Source organism: Parasteatoda tepidariorum, chromosome 8, assembly GCF_043381705.1.
Source record: "Parasteatoda tepidariorum isolate YZ-2023 chromosome 8, CAS_Ptep_4.0, whole genome shotgun sequence".
Lineage (NCBI taxonomy): Eukaryota > Metazoa > Arthropoda > Arachnida > Araneae > Theridiidae > Parasteatoda > Parasteatoda tepidariorum.
This window is the reverse complement of record NC_092211.1, coordinates 77,173,179-77,193,850: the sequence shown is the minus strand read 5'-3', so window position 1 is coordinate 77,193,850 and position 20,672 is coordinate 77,173,179. Positions and strand designations below refer to the sequence as shown.

Below are 20,672 nucleotides of genomic sequence, written 5' to 3'. Positions count from 1 at the left end.
CCAAATGTGATACAAAAAATTTCTTAAACAAAAAAAAAACTAACATCAGGAAGAAAAAAGAACTTAAATAAAACAGAAAAGCTATTCAAATATATAAGATGAGAAAAACTTGCATTAACTTGAAATTGAAGATGTAATGACTATTGAACTTCTGCAAAAAATAATGAAGAAAATGACAGGATAACAATACTGTTGTGCAATAGAAAACCAAAGTAATGGACAAAAAGTTCAAAATTGAGAGTTGTGTGTATATATATATATATGTGCCATTTTTGTATGATGTACATATTTTGCTACACATTGCAAAAACAAAATTCTTCAAAAATCAATGTTTTGTATCGGTATTCTGAGCATTAGCCAGTATAAGCAATCGAGAGAAAATAGTTGTCAAGCTGCTTTTCTCGAAATCTGACATAAGAAACTTGCATTGTTTTTTTAATTGCATGGCAGAATAAATTGAACTCAGTCAGCTCGATAATATGGTATTCAATGATTTTATTGTCAACGATGATCCCATAACAGTGCACAATAAGTAATTTAGCAGTGAAACTAAAGCATCTTGTATTTTATCAGAAGAAAAGAATAAAGAAGGAATCAGTAAATTATAAATAAATATCACAAACAAAGAAATATACCTTCTGAGGATACTTTACAGAAATATGCTAAAAGGCAGCCAAATATGTCTAAGAACATATTTAAAGTTATATTTGCATTATTATTATTTTATATTATTATCATTTATAAAATATGCTCTTCTCCTTAGATACAAATAATCAGAGATAACAATGGAACATTTCATTAAATACTTTTTTGGACATAGTATTTATTATTTTTAAAAAATGGATTACTTATTTTTAAAAGACATTTTTTAATGTCTTTATATAATCATTTTTTAATGTCTATGACAGATAGTATTTTTAATGTCTTTTTCTGTGATAAAGTTTAAAAGACATTAAAAATACTTTTGTTCATTATTCTACCAGTCATAATTTTAAATAACTCTAGTAATTTATAATTTGAAAGTTCTATCTCTTTAATCATGTTAGAGATATCAAGATTTACTGTCATAGTTTGAATCTTTAATTACGAAAGTGGTGATTATTTTCAAAACAAAAAGAGAAAAATGATGGTTAAAAAAATATTTGAATTCTACAATACTCACAAGAAAAATAAGTTTATTTATGTTATAGGAGTAACTTTCATAAAAAAAATACTAAATATTGACATATTTTTCAACTAACTAAACCTAAACATATTGATTTAACATAAATTCATATTATGAATATTAAATATTTTTAAATAATTTTAGAAATTTGTGAATTACAACACATAATCAAAACTATTATAAATAATTCAACAAAAAAAATATATTGATACTTATAACAGACCTGCTAGAAATTTCCCCAGTTTTATGAGCATCAAAAAATGCAATGTCTTGCTCAATCACAGAAGAAAACAGTTCACGCCTCATATTACGGGCCACTCTTTCACCAGAAACAGAAAGTATAGAAATATAGCCAAAAGTAAAGAGACTCTGAAATTAATACAACTTATAAAAATGTTAATAAAATTTCAATTACGGAAAATTTCAATATATAAAAAAAGTTACCTGAATTAAATACATATAAACTAGTCGTATAGCTGGTTCTCGTAACTCACTCAAGAAAGTTGCTGTATCTCTTTGAAAGTACTCATCGTTTAAGAAAGAAGAGATAACATTTACCATATCACCCAATGCAATTGGAATACGGATATTCAATAGAGCAACTACAAGAGCACTCTGAGAAAAAAAATATACATATAAAATTGATTAATTATTATAGATATTTTAATTTTGGAAAATTAAAAATCATAGGGTGACCCGGGGTAATTCACGATCACTCTGTAAATAATGATCACCTAAGTTTTATTCAAAAAAAAAAAATTTTTTCTAATGTGAGACATGGACAAGAATGCTTGTACACTTTGCTAAAGTATAACTACATTTACTTAATAATAGTTTTTTGTTTAATCTAACAAAATAAGTATATTTTAAACTGCTTCCTGTATTTTCCATTTCAAAGATGGGTTTCAAAATGTGCACATTTCTGCAAAGCCTTCTCTTGATAATAAATATTTTGAGTTACTTTCTTTTTCTATGATATAAAAATAGTGTAAGCTTTTGCTTAATTGTTTCACATCTACTGTAAACATTATAATTGATTATAGGAAACTATATCAAATGCTGTCCCCTACAGATGGAATAATTATTGATCACTGGGGTAATTCCTGATCATTGTCATTTCTTCTCATAAATAGTATAAAAAATAGCTTATAAATAGCTCATTGTCTTTTCTTAAATAGCAGTTCATATTTAATAAGTGGAACAACTATAAAATATATTCTAACTGTAATCACAAAATTTGTTTTTAACTGTACACAAGACAAACGTGTTCCGATTTGCACCATTTCTGGTTTGATTAACCTTGCTTCTATCTTAATTTTATGTGTCGATATTGTTAGAATAGTTTTTAAGTTTATAAATTAGCCTAATATAAATATGGTGAGAAATTTTAAGCCTAAAAAGGATACTAAGCTTCTAGAAAGCAAAATGAGTGAATTTCCTGTAATGATTGAAGATGAAAATTTCACTGTGAGAGCTGCTACCAGAGTTGTTGACATACTTTGCTTAACTTTATTCTCACATAATGAAGTTAAAAAATCCAGCAAAAGTAACCCATATGGAAACTCTTTCTTATATTCCGGCAGAACATGAGAATGAGTTGGATGCTTGCCTAAAATGTATGGCACGATGCAAAGATTTTTGGAAAATTTAAAGTGTTAATCTTTATTCCTGCTTTTAAATAAATTGTTTTATTAGCTGCTTAAACATATCTTTTTGGTTTATTTATTTGATCTCGATGTCTTATTTGTTAATTACCATTGTATAATTATTTTTAAACAGCCCCTTAACTATAAAAACTGCTGATCAGTAATTATCCCAGAAGTGATCAGGAATTACCCCAGAAATTATCAAGAGAAGGGGTAATTCCTGATCACTAAAAATTTAAAATCTTTTAAATTCTAATTAGATTTTCAAACAAACGAGGGTAGCATAGAGCTCATCTCATATAGCCTCAAACTTCCAGTAAATATTAAAATTCTATCTTGAATAGTTTTTTCACAAAATAGATGTTTGCATTTTTTGATCAGAAATTACCCCAGGTCACCCTAATTGTAGAAATATCATTTACAAAATACAGTGACAAAGTAGCAAAAAAAAACTTATCAAATTAATATTGATCATAGCTTAAATGCTGAATAGTAAAGAAGTTAGTTGTGACTCAAAATATATTATTTTTAGAAAGCAAAGAGAACTGAAATGATAATATAAAATAATAATATATTTATAATATTACAGTACGTATTCAAAGTTTGAATAAAATAAGTCAAATGTTGATATAGCGTACATTTTTAAATGTGGTAAAAAAAATCATTCAAAATAAAGTTCAAAATCTTGAAACTTTTAAGTTTATCTTTTAAAACAATTAAAATTGTTGTCAAAAAATGTATCTCCTCTCAAGAACATTGGCGTGGGATCATGTGGGGAAAGAATTACATAAAAATCCTATTATGTCGCTGCATTATGAGATAATTTGCAATGTACAAAAATTCTGATATTGTCATTATTTTTAAGTAATGTAAATTAAAATCAGAACAGTAATAATAAAAGTATTAAATAAATAATTCTAATAAACTGAAGCAGTAAAATACTCGATTAAAAAACTTCATTCGCTTCAAAAATATACAGATTGGGAATAACTGTCGACATAATTTCAAGTGCTCGAAAATAGGCACCTATTTTCAAGACTTGCCAGATTTGAATGTGGAGAAACGAAAGTGATTTGAAATATAAAATGCTTAGTTGTCAGTGAAGCAACTTTACGTTTCACTTAAATTACGTTCAATTTTTGTAGGTAATATTAAGTTTTACATTTTAAATCACCTTTGTTCCTTCTCATCCACATCTGGCAAATCTTGAAAATGGGCACCTATTTTTGAGTGCTTGAAACTTGTTAATTTTTATTTCTGATCAGTATATTTTAAGCCTATGAAGTTTTTTAATCAAGTAATAATAAAAGTAGTTATTAAAGTGTCAAAAACATTATTTGTAACAGTTATTAGAATTTGTATGCATTCATACATTAAAAACAAGTAAACCCAAAAAATAACTATTATGAAAAGCAGAATAAAAAAATAAAGCAGAGTAAGTAGATTTAAAAAATTAAACAGAATAAAGAGTTTTTTATTGCTTTTTTTTTTCAAAACTAACAAATTAAAACATGTCATTATAATAGTCAAGCGAATTTAGAATATTGAATTTCTTATTCGGTTATTTAAATGAGTAAGTGGATAAAAGATGTGCAGTGTGCCAAAAAAAACCGGACCACTTTGAATAACTTTTGATTTAATGATTGTATCTTCACGTTTTAGGACTCATTCGTAATGGTTCGAGCGAGTGACCTCAAATATGCTAATTAATAAGTGCAGACAATATTTTAAGTTAAAAAATCAGACACAAAAATGTACTTTCTCTGAATAAACATACCGTTTTTCGACGGATTTGGATTTTTTACATCTAAAATATAGGAGGTAGACGCAACCGGGGAAATATTGTCCCAATGGTTTGGTCAGGAGAGAGATTTAAAGTTTGGACCCCTTAATGATAAATTTAGTTTTTGCGTATTTTGCCATATCTCAAGAAATTTTTAAGCGAATTGAAAAATTTTAGCACACAATTATATAATTCGTTTCTCCAAATATAATTTCATGGAGAAAAAAAATTTTCAAAATATTTATTATTTTATAAAATAGATATCGAAAAAATTTTAATTGTAAGGTATACAATTTTTTATGTCATTTTAAAGTATGTCATTTTACTTGGCAAAATATTAAGTTTGAGCAAAATCAATTGAAAAGTTCCTGAGAAATCAGATTTTTAAGAAGTCGTACAAAATACAATCATTAGAGCGAAAGTTATTTAGGGTGGTCTTTTTTTGGCACACTGTACACTCAGGGTCAGTCAATACAATTGTTTTTATCAATATTCCTCAAAATTGTATAAAATGTATCAATTCAATGTAATATATTCACAAAGCTGTTGTTTGTAAAAGTGTTTTTACAGTATCAAATACTTGATCTTCAAAGAATCATAAAACTTCTGGTATATTGGGATTGGGTATGGATAGGGGGGGGGGGAATCAAAGTTTTTTTTAAAAACTAAGTGCAATTTGCTATTCCTTCATTTATTCATCCTCCTTTCATTTACTGAAAATTATTTTTTAAAAATCTCTTCACTTATTTGATATAAACCTTTTTAATAAAATAAAAAGTAAAAAAATTCATGTAAATAAATTTTACAGACTCATGCAATTCGGGAGATTTCTAGAAGATTGAATTAGTGAGCTACTTTAATCCATAACTGAAAATAACTTATTAACTAAATTTGATTTAACCATCTAAATTCAATAAAAGAGCATATTAAAAAATAATCTTACCACAACAGCACATAAAATATACCAAACTTCACTTTTGATAATTGTATAAAACTTCTTCCAATCAAACTTGGCTTCTTGATGTAAATTTTCTAAACTATTCAAGTTGACTAATCTTGAATGTGGACTAGCACAAAAAACCACAGAAAATTTAAGAGGTGTTATTAAACCAGCACATAAAAGGCTTCCAAATAACTTAGATTGCATTGACATTCGTTTCTTTGTAGAAGAGTGAGTAAAAAGATATTTTTTTGAAAATTTGATAAGTTTTGCAGAAAAAGAATGTTCACTTCTTTTCATATTGCATGGAGCAGCATATCTATATAAAAAAATAATAAATCAATAAATAAATAATTCAAGCTAGAAAAGTGAGAAAAAATAGAATTAATCAAAATCAGTATTTTCTTGGAACTTTAATCAGTAAATCTGCATTTACTTTATGAATCATCCTTCATTGTTTTAATAATAAAAAGTATAGCAAAATAAATATTTATTATTCTAATTCAAAGGTAACTGAGTTAAAAATTAGGGATGTGGAGTCAGACATAATTTAACAGGAGTTGGAGTCAGAAATATTTGCTTGACTCTGATTAGTAAAAGTAAGATCTAATTGGTTCAAAGAGGGAAAATAAATGTTTGATCTTATGATAATAAATTTAGAAATTAATTATAATTATGTAAACAAAAATAATGCTTGAATTCATATTACAACAATTACTAAAATTATAGCTTATCAAGAAATTAATTTCTTACAATTAATAATTAACAAACAAAATTAATTAACTTTAAATTATTTAACATACAAAAATAAAATTAAACATTAATTACAAACTATATTTATATTTTTTTATTTACAATTAGAATTAAAGTTATTTCATATTTTGTTACATTATTAATACTTTTTTAGGATTTAAGAAAATTTATTTTAAGTCAAATATCTCTATGACTGACTCACACTTCTCTTTTACAACATATCATTATCCTGTAAAGTTCGCTAAACCTTCCATATCGCAATACATATTAATATAATAATTATAAATGAAACTTCATAAACAACTACAGACAAAATTAATTTAATAATCATTTTTTGTATCATATTAATTTATAAATATACAACAATATTTAATACATTTGAATATATTTCAGATACTAACTTGAATTGCATGGTATGTTTAAAATTTCCAGAATAACAAAACTTCAATATGTTGAATCTACTCAGCAATATTAATCCCATATTTATCTATATTAGACAACAAAAATATATATATATATATAAAGAGGAAGGATTAGATTAAAGATTAATTTTCATAAATAATGAAAAAATTTTATAACAAGATGCTAAAAAGCATTTTGTACAGGGGATATTTCTGTATCGTGATTTGTCCCACCAACTACAATCGCCAAGGTGCCAAATAGATTTTAAACTTGCACATTTTTTTAACATAACATGTAGAAGCTTGCCCGGAGGTTGGCAACGAGTTATACCTTTTGAGTTGGTCCCTTTCAGTAATGTTTTTTTTTTTAGGTTCTCACTGGGCCTCTGCCTGGAAGTTGCCAAAGCTTGAAGATTATTCTGCCACAGATCACGATACGGAAATCTCCCCTTTGTACACCATACTAGGATCTTTTTATAAACTTCAATAAAGACACTAGATATAATCAATAAAGAGTTAAGAACAGGCTAATGTTTCAAAATAAAATACAATTAATAAGGCAAATTCTATTACGAACTATCCAGGACAGTCAAGTAGTTACAGTTGAACACTAACCTCTATTTACCAAATGTTTATTTTTCCTGATTAAAATTTGCTACATTTTTAGCTGCTGAATAACAAGTATACAATATAATGTTATGGATATATTTGAGTAATTGCATATCATAACTGTTTCCTAAGATAAGTGCAGAAATTTTTAACTTTTATCTTCAAGCATGTAACTATTATCTTAATCTCCCATTTAGCTTCTTCAAAAGTACATTACCACCCTTCAAAATATGCGATAATAGAAGTGGGAAAAGTAAATAATTTCAAAAAATAAATTGAAAAAAAAAATAGTTGAACAAAAATTTTTTCTTAAATGTTTTAGAATGAAACTTTATATTCTAGAAAAATGATAAATAAAAATTATATTTTGAATTTGAGTGCATGTTTCAATATTTTTTAAAAATAAAACAATATTTTATATGACAACATGTTGTATTACAAATAGTTTTCAATGAAAACTTGAAATTAAAAGAAAATATAGAAATTAAAAAAACTGCAAATGAAAATTAAACCCAAAATTACTTATTTTGATTCCTAATTAAAACGTGTATTATTCGAGCTTGCCAGAATTTACAAGTTATTATTTGAAAATCGCTAAAATTTAATTTTTAAGAGCATTAAGGACATTCTTAAAATTTGTTGAATTCGAAAGGAAAACAAATAACAAGAAGTTTCAGTTACGGTTAGATGTAATTAGCAGACACTTCCAATTATTAAAACTTTTTTATTTAGCGGTTACAAACAAATATGAAAATATTAATTTTTCTCTATCAAATATCTACAGAGGAAAGAAAGAATATATTTTTCTCAGATTTCAATTATTTACGGAATATAATTGGCCATTTGACATTAAATAAAACAATAATTTAATTCGCAATAGTTTCAAGCACGCCCCGCACTCTTACGGACAAAAATAATACTACATTTTATCAGACCAAATTGTGTTTACGAAACTGAAATGAAATCGATTGGTCTCAGACGATTTACCGAAAGAGGTTATTTTTCCTCTAAATGATTGTTGTTATAAGTGAATGTTTACTGGGCTTGATTGACTAATATTTACTGCCATAGAGTCTCTATAAATAAAGCTGTTTTTATTTGTTGATTTTGTTTCCAAGTTAACATGATTTTGGACTGTGCTAATAAATTACAAGGAATCGAAAAGGATTATTACATTTTCATGTGTTCTGCAAAACTAGTTCCTGTCCATGAATTGTAAATGTGAATAAAAATTATATTAAATGGCTTTTACAGAAAATGAAGTGGCAAATATTTTGCTGGTATATTTCTAATTTATAAAGTCGGACGAATCTACGATTTTTTTAATCTCTGGATACCCACAAGAAACATGAGTTGGGGAACCGAACTATGGGTAAGTTACTTTAATCATTATTTGGAAAGGAATATTAGACCATTTTTCTATAAATAAATAAAAAGATTATTTTATGTCAGTTATTTATTATTTAATAAATATTTTCCAGCTTTAAAATGAAACAGAAATATTACATTAAATAGCACCCCACTTAAATATATTCCTATTACTTTATATCTGAATTCATATGCAAATTTAATTTGATTTTATTGTTATTCATTTATTTTTTAATTATCATTTTTAAAGTGTTTAAGATAATTTATACATACATTTTGCAAGATTTACCATTAGCATTACAAAATTTATTAATGCAAAATATTGTTAGATTCAGGAATTTTTATCTAATTTTTTCAAAATTCTGTATTAATATTACAGTTTTGGGATTTTTTATTATAACTCAGTTTTGAAAAGTAATTATAATTAAAAATTAAATGTGGCATGCAGTTTTAAGAGTTCATGCTTACAAGAAAAATAGCCTTAATAGTAACATGACACTTTGCATTTTTGTGTTAATTCATGGCAGAGAAACATTTTAAACTAATGCTTCGAGTATGACTTTTGTTTAAATGTTAAGATCTTACAATTTAAGATTCAATAAATTTTACAGTAATTTTTTTTAAAAATTAATAATGAGATTTGAATGGGTGCTTTATCCTTATAATTCAGATTCAAGATTTCTAATTTTAGATGATTTATTAACATTTTGTTCAAAATTATTATTTTTATGTAATGTAAGTTTTTTAAATTTCTTTGTTTTTAAAGTTTTTATGATTGAAATATGCTGTTTAACAAATAATTTTGAGTGGGCAGGTTAAAGAAAGAAGGATTATTTCTTACCCAATTTATTTAGATTTGTCCCAAATTGTGCCTAGCTTGTTATGGATTATTTTAAGTGCTCGGGTATGTTGACTGTTAAGGAAAAGTTGTCATCAAAATTTAAATATTTTGAGTTTTAAAAATTTTAAAATTTCTCTATTGACACATAAATGCTAATTCAAACATTTTCTCCCAAAAATGACTATTTAAAATGAAAAGCTATTTAAAATTATACATCATAAATCAAGCTATTCAAATGTTTTAAGATGCTTAAAAAAATAACAATTTCCTACTTTATTATTGTGTTGATGGTCATGTCAATGTTATTAAATCAATTTTAAAAAAAACAAATGCTAAGAGAAACTATCATCATAAGAGCAAAATTCTTTAAATTTAAAATATATGGATTGAAAATCATTATATTTGCTTTTAGTTTTGTGGTTACTTTTATTGGCATTTAAAATTGCTGCAGTATAAGTTTTACTATTGCAAAGTTTTAAATAACTGATCTTTTCTGTTTCTCTTTTTTCTTTTAAATAAAAGAAATCTTTTGATTTGTTTTACGGCTATGCCAATTAAAATTTGGAAAGAGAAAAAAAAGACTTAAGACTTGATTTTATGGTTCAAATTTCAAAATTTATTAAATGTGATGTCTGAAAAACATATACAAGAACAATTGTGAGTATATTGCTTAAAGTTGTGTTTCCATATTTCTTTTTAGTCATTGTATTAAAAAAAATTTAATTTTTAATCTTTTTATAAATACCCCTTAAGAGAACTTAAACTGTCTTTTGATGTAACTTTTCTTCTGAAGAGTCCTGCTGTTTAAAATCTCTTGCAAGTCCTGTCATATTCCATTAATGGAAGTTACAATTAAACCAAATTACTTTCTGAACACAAAAATAAGAAATAAAGTTAAAAATGCGCACAAGTATGGATCTAAACTTGCCAATAACTTACTTTCCCTTTTTTTTTCATTTAAAATGTAATCTTACTTTTTTTAATTTACCTCTTTTTTTTTCTTTCTTTTTTCTTTTTTTTTTTTGAAAGTGTAAGAAAAAAATAAATAAATGAATGATAAATATAAATACATTTATAAATAGTTGCAACTAACTTGATTTCAACCACTAAATTACAAGCTTTTTTTCCTAAAAAATTATAAATATATGATAATACTGTAATTTTTTTTTCAGGGCCGATCTGTTCTCAAAAGTTAACAGTAAAATAAATAAATATTATCGAAATAAGGGGATAAAATAAATAAATATTACCTAAACCAAACAAAATTTTTGAAGAAAACAAAAACTAAATTTTGTTCCCCTTTCACATACTTATAATCAAATATGACATTCATCACATAGAAACTTTGTTACTTTATGTATACATGACTCTAGTTAAGTTAATCAAAAAATATTTGGCTACTCTTTGGGTATAGATAATTATCAAGATTCTAGAAAGTTTTAAGTTTTACCTTAACAGTATAAATTTGGAGACAACTAAGTAACCTTAATTGTCATATATGAATAAACATCAAAGAAACCTCTTATCAGTATAATGTCTCATTTTGTTATATCTCTGCTTTACTTTTTATATCGGGCTAATTTTGTACTATATATATGTACTAGTAATTATGTATTTTAAGCTCCAAATAAATATACCTAAGGTAAAATAAATTTCTTTTAAAAAAATAAAAAACATAAAGTTTTCAAAATACATTAAGCTAGCTACATTCAAAAATATGTAAATTATAAGTTTCCAACCACCATTTTTTTTATTTATTTTATTCTAAGATAAAGAGAAACATTTATATCATGTAATTTTTCTTCTCGTATTTTATCTTAATGAGCGAATCTTCGCAACCTTATCCAATCGGTTACAGATGGATTCGCTTGGTTTACCTTAAATCGCTAACTTTCATTTTTCTTCATTTATTTTTATTTCAAGGTTTGCTAATACAGCAAACGAAAGAAAGAAAAAAATTATTAGGTTATTAGCAAAAAGTTCATTGTAACTATTTTTTACGCACTTTCACTTTTTTAACTCTCTTTAACTGCAAGGTCACCAAGAACAATGCCATCATAGTTTTTCATTTCTGGAAGATCCAGTGCGTGGGATCTGGAGTTTTTCAGCTCTAAGTGGGCTAATTCTTCACAGAATGGAAAGGCACTATAACTGGACCTTTTAATTATTTTATTATTTTTTTTATGTTCATTGTCTACTCTTCTGTTTTATTTGTTTTGATTAATATCATTTTTCCGAAAACAATTCAAAAATTTGTTTTATTGACGAATTACAATTATTTTTTTCTTTTTGTGGTTTAGAAAAGCGAGTTACTTTTTCTTATTTTGCTGCAACGATTGCGTTTAAAAATTTATTTGCAGGGCTTATAAATCGAATAGAGATAAATTGAAAAAGTTTTTGAAGAACAAATAAGTTAAAATGAAAAAGTGAACCATTTTGTCCTAAATTTGCAATTAAACGGAAAAGTTTCTTTAAAACTGAATCTTATTAGTTATGTAAACATTGCTGACTTTATTATTTCTTCAGATAATTCGGTTGATGATAATTTTAACACATTAATTGGATATCTTTTCATATAGAGTATGTCACTCATTTAAATATCCCTAACTTTGCCACGATGTCACTAATTATTTCTTTCGTTTTTAGAACTTATGAAATATTTTTTTACGCTTAGTTAATTTTATTTTTTTATATAAAACTTGTTTAAAACTAATCTTAAATCTTTCGCTGTATTTGTGAATTCTTTCTGAAATGTTAGCTATTTTTATGGGAAATCAATTTCATTGTCAAATTATTCAGCATCCTGACTTGTCTGTTGTTAGTTTCCTAAATGTAACAGAAAGGAAACTAACTTTCACTCGATTTCCTGGCTATTTCAGCCCCTCTGTTGTTCTTCATAAAAAAAATACTATCTCACTTTGGTTCTTGGCATTAAAATGTCTATGAATTTTCACATTTTTAAGAGAGTGCGGTTTGCATCCTCAGCTGCTGTTCATTTTTACTTGGATTCCACCTGTGTGAGTAAATTTTTTATTATTGAGGGATATTTTTATTCGGATTAATTTTTTTCTTCTTCACATTAGTTAAAAATAATAGAATGTCTAGACTGCATTAAAACTAAGCGCATTTGGAATAACTTTTCAAACATGTAATAAAAAAGTAAGCGTAATTTAAATGTTAACATTTATGTAAATTAAATTCTCGTTACAAAAATGTTCCTTCATTTAACTTTCCGTACTTGTTTTTCCAACCAACTTTTAATGGCCGAAAAGTGAAGCCTGAGGATAATTAATTATGTAGCCTACCTCACGTCTCTGAGGTCATCTTAGTTCGTTACTCACCACGAAACCTCGACTAAAACTTAGATAATTTAACTAGACCGCAGCAGTAAAACTGATTTCAGATTATTTTCTTAATATAACACCAACTTTTATTTTTGAAATCGTTCCACTGTACGAAATAGACAAAAAAAAATTTTTTATTTCCGTTGGGAACTATACGAAAGAATGTGTGTTTCCAAATGTTGTAAATACAAATTCTCTATTAGTGTTTTTATTGCGAAATATTCGTTAGTTTCAGTTCCGCGTTTTATTACTTTGTTTTGTTCGGAAAGCTAAACTGTGAAGGGCACTAAGGTAATTGCTTTGTATATATTTGTTTTAACTGGAGCGTGTAGTTATATGAAGTGTTGGCGCATTTTATGTTTCAAATTTTTAAAAATAATTAAGGTGCCATGCAGTAATAATTTTAAAAATAGTAATTTTGAAATACACATTTCCACCTTCTTTTTTTATATCTCTCTGTTTTTGCAAATTTCTGTCTTAAATTCCAAGTACTATTAACTTATATGAGTAACTGTGATAAATTAATTGTAGCAATTTACTCTTATACAATTTAAATTTACACTCACACAATTATAATTATACACGATTATAATTCCTAATAATAAGATTTATATTGTCATTTTGGTTTGTATAATTACAATTTTCAACTAGGCATACTGCTCCGGAATTTTCGTAATTTAAGACAATATTTGTTTCGACTGTAAAAGACAATAAATTAATATTTTAATATATTAGAATTAAGATTTAAGATGGCAAACACTTATTGGTACGGCCTTGGCCTGTCATAGGCTGTGGTGCCCAGGAAGAAGAAAAAGGATTAAGATAATTTCACCCACCACTACATATAAATAATTTTTACAACTATATTCAAGGTCAAATCGAAAAGTGTCTTCTATGCTTTGAAATTTTGATCGGGGTTTTATAAGAGTTCTATTTGTTTGAAAAAATTCTGGCTTTAATTTTGCACCAGTGGCAGTAATTTTGCACCATGTCACACCAAACTCAACATTTTGAAAGGTACGCATAGGTTGCTGACCCTGTAAATTTTTCCTTTATTATCTTTATTAATGATAAGATTTTTAACGATTTTTTTTAAATCTATCTTTTCTTGAGTAAATACCAAAAAAAAAGTGGGAGTTAACTCTTCTTGATGTATTCTTTACATTGCGAAAGGGGAAAAAAAATTCTCACGATGTTTTCATAACCACAATGCCTTTATCTTACATCTTCATCTTCAGTAGCTCTGATTCTCGAGGAAACTATCATATACAGTCAACTTCTTTTATTTTCAACGTAAAGTACACAGCCTTTTTCTTTGATCTATTTTCAAAGTTATTCTTTTCATAACTTCTGGTCTCCATTCTCCTTATCGCGCAATGAGTGCTCTGACCTTTAGAGACATCTTGAAGATGCTGAGCAAAGAATGGTCCGTGAGAGCGAATAACAATAATTTTTCAATGCATTTGTGCCCAATAGACCGTGGATTGTGTATAAACATCGCCTTCCTGTGTTTCGCGTGCGGGTCTGTACATAAGCTTTCTAAAGTGGCTGCAAGAAGGGTCATCAACTTCCAAGATAGGTGCTGTTTTAGTCTTTATCTATACTCCCAATGCCTTTTAATGGTTAGGGGCTTTTATTTTCCTTTTAGTCTTCTATATGCACACGTTTTCGAGATGCTACAATACCCTAAGTGCTTTATCTTCAGTTATTATAGATCGCGTGAATAATATGATATTCTGGTTCAAGTGAGTCTTTTTCCGGGTGTGTTCTGTTACGTCCACGACATGGTCATGTTTTGTTTGAAAACAATTAGTCCGGCCTTCTAATTCTTGCTCTTTTTTTTTTTTTTTTTTTTTTTTTTTTTTTTTTTTTTTTTTTTTTTTTTNTTTTTTTTTTCTATTTCTTATCTTTGATAAACAGTATCGAAAAATATTTTGGAAACGTGTATTCGAAACTGTTATTGCCGTCGGTGTATCGGAAATGTTTGTCTTAAAATAATTTTAGGATTGAAATTTGGTTTTAAAATAATTATATCCATTTATTCATTGTGAGAATCATTATAATATTATTATTTTTTATTGTTAAAGTATGGATGTTACATTTTAAAAAGTTTGCATTCTATGAGATTTTTAAACACTCTTAAACTAGTAATAAAACATTTTAAAAAGCTAGGGAAAATATTAAAACATCAATTATGTATTTTCTTTCGTTTTCTTTAACTCTGCAACGTTTTTACACCTTTTTGATTTTTTTTCTCTAAAATTTAGATTTTTTATTATTATTATTATAAGAAGCTACAATGGCGGTTATTTCTGTCGTAGAATTTTTTTTTTTCCTTGTTAAATTACTTTTGGCGCAAAAAGTATAACATGAAAAATTGAATTAACAAAGTTAGGTAACTACAAAAGAGTTTTCCTTTCCATGTCCGAACTTTTTGTTGTGTCTATTGAGAGATCAGCAGTAGTGAAAGGGGTAAATTTTTCTATTAACCTAATGTAGACGTAGCATTTGATTTTTTTTTATTTATATAACCCAGGAACTCCTGGATCAAGCATTGGGAGAAATTTGCCTTCGTGGAGGACTTTTTGGTGGCACTAACCCGCACTTGCGTTACATGGAGAGGAAAACCTCCCATGGTTAGCCTGACGGCAAGAGGACTCTAACCCATGATCCGTCTACCACTGAAGATATTTTACGTCAGTTACGGTCGTTGCGAACCGGATGCGGAATTCATATCGACCAGCTATCGCTATGATTCGAACCGAGTCACCCCACTGGAGGGCGAACGCTCTAGATTCCCTGTGCCACCCAGCATTTGAATTTTTTTTCTTTTTATGTATATATCCGTCGTTGAACAGCCGAGCCAATTTTTTTTTAGGTTTGCGACTACTGATGTTCAACTCCGTACCCTTATAATTTTGAACCAATCCAGAATATTGATATGTTATGGGAACATGGAGGACTTTGCGACTCGACAAATTTAACGTGCATCAATCACCATTTACTACACGGAGAGTCTTTGGTCGGCGGGGATCCGAACCCACTGGACATTGGCCCAGTCCCTACCAACCAGGCTATCCCGGCCCCGAGCGTTTGAAATTGAACTTTAGTTATAGAATTTTAGTTGTAGAATTAGTGTGACAAAATATTCGAAGCAGTAAAATTTTACGTCATGTCGTGCCCATTGAAAAAATCTGTAGATTTCGCAACGGCACAGCTTGTGATCTATATACCTAAATGTAAAGTGCGAACGAAAAGGGATACCTTCGAATACAGTTAACTAAGGAAACCATCACTTTTGTATCTACATAAATTTCACCTTTTCATATTTATTGAATTATTGTTTTGGATAGGAATGATTTAGCTATGATTTAATTCTCGCGGCACGGCGCAAACGACATATATTCACTTAGGAAAATATCTTCCGATCTCGAACTTACAATGTCCACTTGAAGGTGCAATTGTATAATTTAAAAATGTTTGGCGTAATTTCAAGAAAAATATAATACACACGAGCAAACTTTTTTTTTAATTCAAAACTGTCTGGCACATTTCCATAAAAAAAATATATAGAATCCCAAAAGTAACATTTTTATTTCTTAGAATAAAGTTAAAGGTTGGAAACTAAATAGAAAACACAAGTAGACTTCGGTATAAGTGTATTTTTTCATCATGGAATAAATTGGCTTTGCTGTCTCAATTTATAACATGTTAAAATAGTAATCCTGTTTGTCAGGCAGGTACGCTGATTTTCATCCTTTTGTTCATGTTTTGAAAGATTTCTTAAATTTTAAAGAATGTCTGTAAAACATTTTATTTTATTTAAAAAAACCTTGTATTATATTGCTTGAGTGTTCCAAAATTTGTCCACTTTTCTCACCGGTTGCCAATCGTTGGGGTATCGAAAAATTTAATTTGTATATAGCTTATTCAAATAATGTGTTTTACCTAAAACTAAGTAATTATATAAATTAATATGCCCTTTAAAGTAGATAATTCAATATTTTCGCATACGTTTTCATGATTTAAATAATATAGTTTTTAGATTTGAAATGCCATTAGAAAAATCTACAACTACCCGTTTGAAGACCCAGAGGTAGTTGTTTGAATTTAAAATCTCCAAAAATAGAATAAAAATTTATTTTTTCAAAATAGGTGTTTTATAGTTAGCTAGTAATTGTATTGTACCACGTTAATAGAATCGTTTTAGTGTTAATGCGCGATAAATAGATCTTAACAAAATAATCATCTCATGTAAAGCTTTTCTGAGTAAACTGTTCCCCTGTTCTTGGAATATTACAAATCCCGAACGACATGATTTGTTGCAGAACTTATAGACAAACAAACCTTGGAATTACACAAAAATAAATAATAAGCAAGCAGAAGTTGGAAGGAAAAAAATTGTGTCCTTTCAAAACAGCGTTTTGTTCCTATGAAAGAAAATAAATTACAGAAAGTCCAGAAGTAGGCGAGTGTAAACAGAGTTGAAGTGCATATGTTGTTGATTATAATCAGAATTTTTTTTTAGATCGAATAATGAGAAAAAGTACCCTAAATTATCTTCCATTACTCAAAAAAATCAAATAAATTTATAAATGAGGTACAATAATCGGATTGGACAATTTATTTAATTTTTGGAAATTTTCTAAAAATGTGAAAGATTTAAATTTCTTTTGAGAAAGTCCTACTAGGGTTATTAAAGTTAAATATTAGTTATTCGAAAAGTGATTGTTATATTTAATGAAAGGACAACCTAACGCTAGAAGTAAAAAGGAATGGGAATTCTCGTATAAAAAAAAGTGAAATCTAAATTATTTATTAATTGAAATGTGCTATAAATTAATTGAAACGTCTGCTTGAAGGCTATTCCAATTTGAAAAGTACATTAGCTGTAATTTCCTAAACATTAACAGTTTAAACATCTATGTTTCTCAAGTGTGCTTGTGAAATAGTTTCGCACTTTAATTATGATATTATTTTTGTTGCTGATAAATTTAAGATTTTTTTCCCCAAAAAAATTAGTTTAAGAATGGATTATTTTTATAAGAAGGAAATTATAAAATATATATGTATATAGCTTATTGATTACCGAAAAACCAATATTTTTTTTTACCGTGGTTTCTGCGTGTAATTCAAAAATAAATTAATAAAACCATTCTGTAAATGGTTTTCTTAATTTTTTTCCACACAGAACTTGATGTTTACAATTTCATATTTCTGCGATATTTGAAACTACTATTTTTGTTGTTATTTCGAGGTGGAAGCCTTATTAAATGCTTCGCTCATCTTTTGAAATATTTTATATTTTTATTTGAATATAAGTGCGTACGTTACTTGAATAACCTCAAGGTTATTGAAAAGAAGGTGTTATTGTTATTGCGACTGAAGNAACATCTATGTTTCTTAAGTGTGCTTGTGAAATAGTTTCGCACTTTAATCATGATATTATTTTAGTTGCTAATAAATTTAAGATTTTTTCCCCAAAAAATTATTTTACGAATGGTTTATTTTTATAAGAAAGAACTATCTATAAAATATATCTGTATATACAGGGGTCTGTTTAGAAGAAATTTGGGTCCGTTAACGGACCCTTCACAAAATAACTTTTCATAAAAACGGACTCTTCGCAAAATAATTTATCTTTTAATCGAACCCTTCGCAAATTTGTTTATCTTCGTTATTTATTGTTTTATTAATCGAATAAACCCTCCGGGGGGGGGGGGGAAANGGGGGGGGGGGGGGGGTAAAGACGGTTCGAGACAAACTAAATTTCCCTAAGTTTAAATTCCTTTAACTAAGATTAATTTATATTTATTTATAAAATTAATCAATAGAATAATATGTAAATAAAAATTACTTTCTGACAATTTTTTAAATAAAATATTATAAATTTAAGAATTGTTTAAGTTTACTTAATGCGTAACGCATTGAAAGTGATACATTACTAAGTTGAGTTATTTAAACTATGTCAATTGAAATTATTGAAAATGTGAGTGATTTTGTTTCCATTATTCGTCCGAAATGAATATTTTATGTTGAGCAGTATAGGCTAGATACCAAATATTTGCATCTCTAATTTAGTAGCAGCAATTGTTGAGCAGAATCTTGTATCTATTTACAATTTAAAAACTTCTTGAAAAGGTTTTTAGCAATTTTTGCAATAACAGGATCCTATTTACACAAATACACAAAAGCAGGACCCTTGTTGAAATAATGTGACTTAACGCTTATTTTATATTCATAAATTATGAGTAGTTTTTTCACAATTTTACAAAAACAGGACCTTTCACAAAATGTCTGGACAGACCCCTGATATAGCTTATTGATTACCAAAAAAATTACGACAATATTTTTTTTTACCGTGGTTTCTGCGTGAAAGCTTAAAATAAATTGATAAAACCATTCTGTAAATTATTTTCTTAATTTTTTTTTCACACTGAACTTGGTGTTAACAATTTCATATTTCTGCGATATTTGAAACTACTATTTTTGTTGTTATTTCGAGGTGGAAGCCTTATTAAATGCCTCGCGCATCTTTTGAAATATTTTATATTTTTATTTGAATACAAGTGCGTACGTTACTTGAATAACCTCAAGGTTATTGAAAAGAAGGTGTTATTGTTATTGCGACTGAAGGGCAGGGACGTACGATGAATGCCTTAAAGGCTGCATGTTAATTTAACTCTCAATTTGTTTCTACAAGGCCATTGCAAAATTTTTCGTACCAGTTAAAAAAATGTTACTACTTTTACGATAAACTTAACTCGCATGAAGTTTCACATTTATTATAATTTCTTAGCTTACAAAAACTAGTTAGTAGATTTGTAGTTAATGAAAATTAAATTATAATATCTTTCCCCTCATTGAAATGTTTTGAAACTTACGTTCCTCAATATTTTAAAACCTTATATTTTAACGTTTAAAAAAAGGTATTTTCTTTTTTATTTTATATCGGTTTTTATTTCTTTTTATTCCTTATCTTTTAAATACCAATATTGTAAAGCTTCGGAAATTTCTCGTTGTTTCGTCCATAATTAAGTCAAGTTATAAAATAATTAAATCCCATGTTAAATAAGTTTTACTTAGTGTTCTACTATAAGTTTTTTCTAATGTCTTACTGATGAATTTTAAATCAAAGAACGAAATGTATTCATATTCTGGCAACAATAATAATTAGTGATTCCACTTACGCACTATAGCACGACAAATGCGCCAAAAATCTCGGACGGAACGCGGAAAAGTTATGAAGCATCCCCTTGGGCGCGTAATTTTCCTTCCCGGTAACAAAAAAAGAAGACTGGATTACGCATGTTAATTTTGCCGTTGTAAGCTGAACTAAACTATCATTTTAAAAGAAATAAAGATTTTTTTTTCCTTTTCTGGTATTAACAGCAGAAGGAGAGAATTAAATTTTTTTCGGCACTTTCTCTTGGTGCTGGTGTTTGATTAATAGGCAATTTCAGTCATTTTTTTTTTTTAATCTTAATGCATTCAAAATCCCAACTTTTCTAAGAGTTGCTAACTATTAAGTTATTTTTAAGCAAAAAACGCTTACTTTCGTTTTCATTTGAAACAGGTATCACGTGATTTTTCACGAACTAACGTCACTCGTGTCCATCTGCCATTCCTTTACAATGCTGTGAAAGCCATTGCGTTTTTGCTTTCGTTTGAATTTTCGTAATCAAAATCAGCAATTTTAGATGGTAAATAACTCAGTGAAAACAAAGATAATCATAATAAATTGCGCCCTAGTGTAGCTTAATAAAAATGTGTCTCAAAATAACGAATATTTATAATATTTTCTAATAATATATGATTATAT

At 27.4% G+C, this 20,672-nt stretch overlaps 2 protein-coding genes across 4 annotated transcripts in view; one reads left to right on the top strand and one right to left on the bottom strand.

The window, feature by feature from the left end:
* Window positions 1-7,978, bottom strand: part of LOC107438214 (mitochondrial potassium channel ATP-binding subunit) — a 29,033-nt gene extending 21,055 nt beyond the window's left edge. The window contains exons 1-5 of one of the 2 annotated variants that reach the window (XM_016050442.3): window positions 7,820-7,978; window positions 6,689-6,774; window positions 5,538-5,853; window positions 1,610-1,780; window positions 1,389-1,534 (exon numbers count right to left, since the gene is read on the bottom strand). In XM_016050442.3, coding sequence (XP_015905928.1) covers window positions 1,389-1,534; window positions 1,610-1,780; window positions 5,538-5,853; window positions 6,689-6,768 — 713 coding nt within the window. In that variant the 5' untranslated portion in view covers window positions 6,769-6,774; window positions 7,820-7,978. The remainder of the gene's footprint in view (window positions 1-1,388; window positions 1,535-1,609; window positions 1,781-5,537; window positions 5,854-6,688; window positions 6,775-7,819) is intronic. The other variant, XM_043038651.2, reaches the window with a different exon arrangement.
* Window positions 7,979-8,225: 247 nt separating this feature from the next.
* LOC107438213 (formin-binding protein 1 homolog) overlaps window positions 8,226-20,672 on the top strand; it is a 46,115-nt gene continuing 33,668 nt past the window's right edge. For both annotated transcript variants that reach the window (XM_016050441.3, XM_016050440.3), the window contains exon 1: window positions 8,226-8,669. In XM_016050441.3, coding sequence (XP_015905927.1) covers window positions 8,646-8,669 — 24 coding nt within the window. In that variant the 5' untranslated portion in view covers window positions 8,226-8,645. The remainder of the gene's footprint in view (window positions 8,670-20,672) is intronic.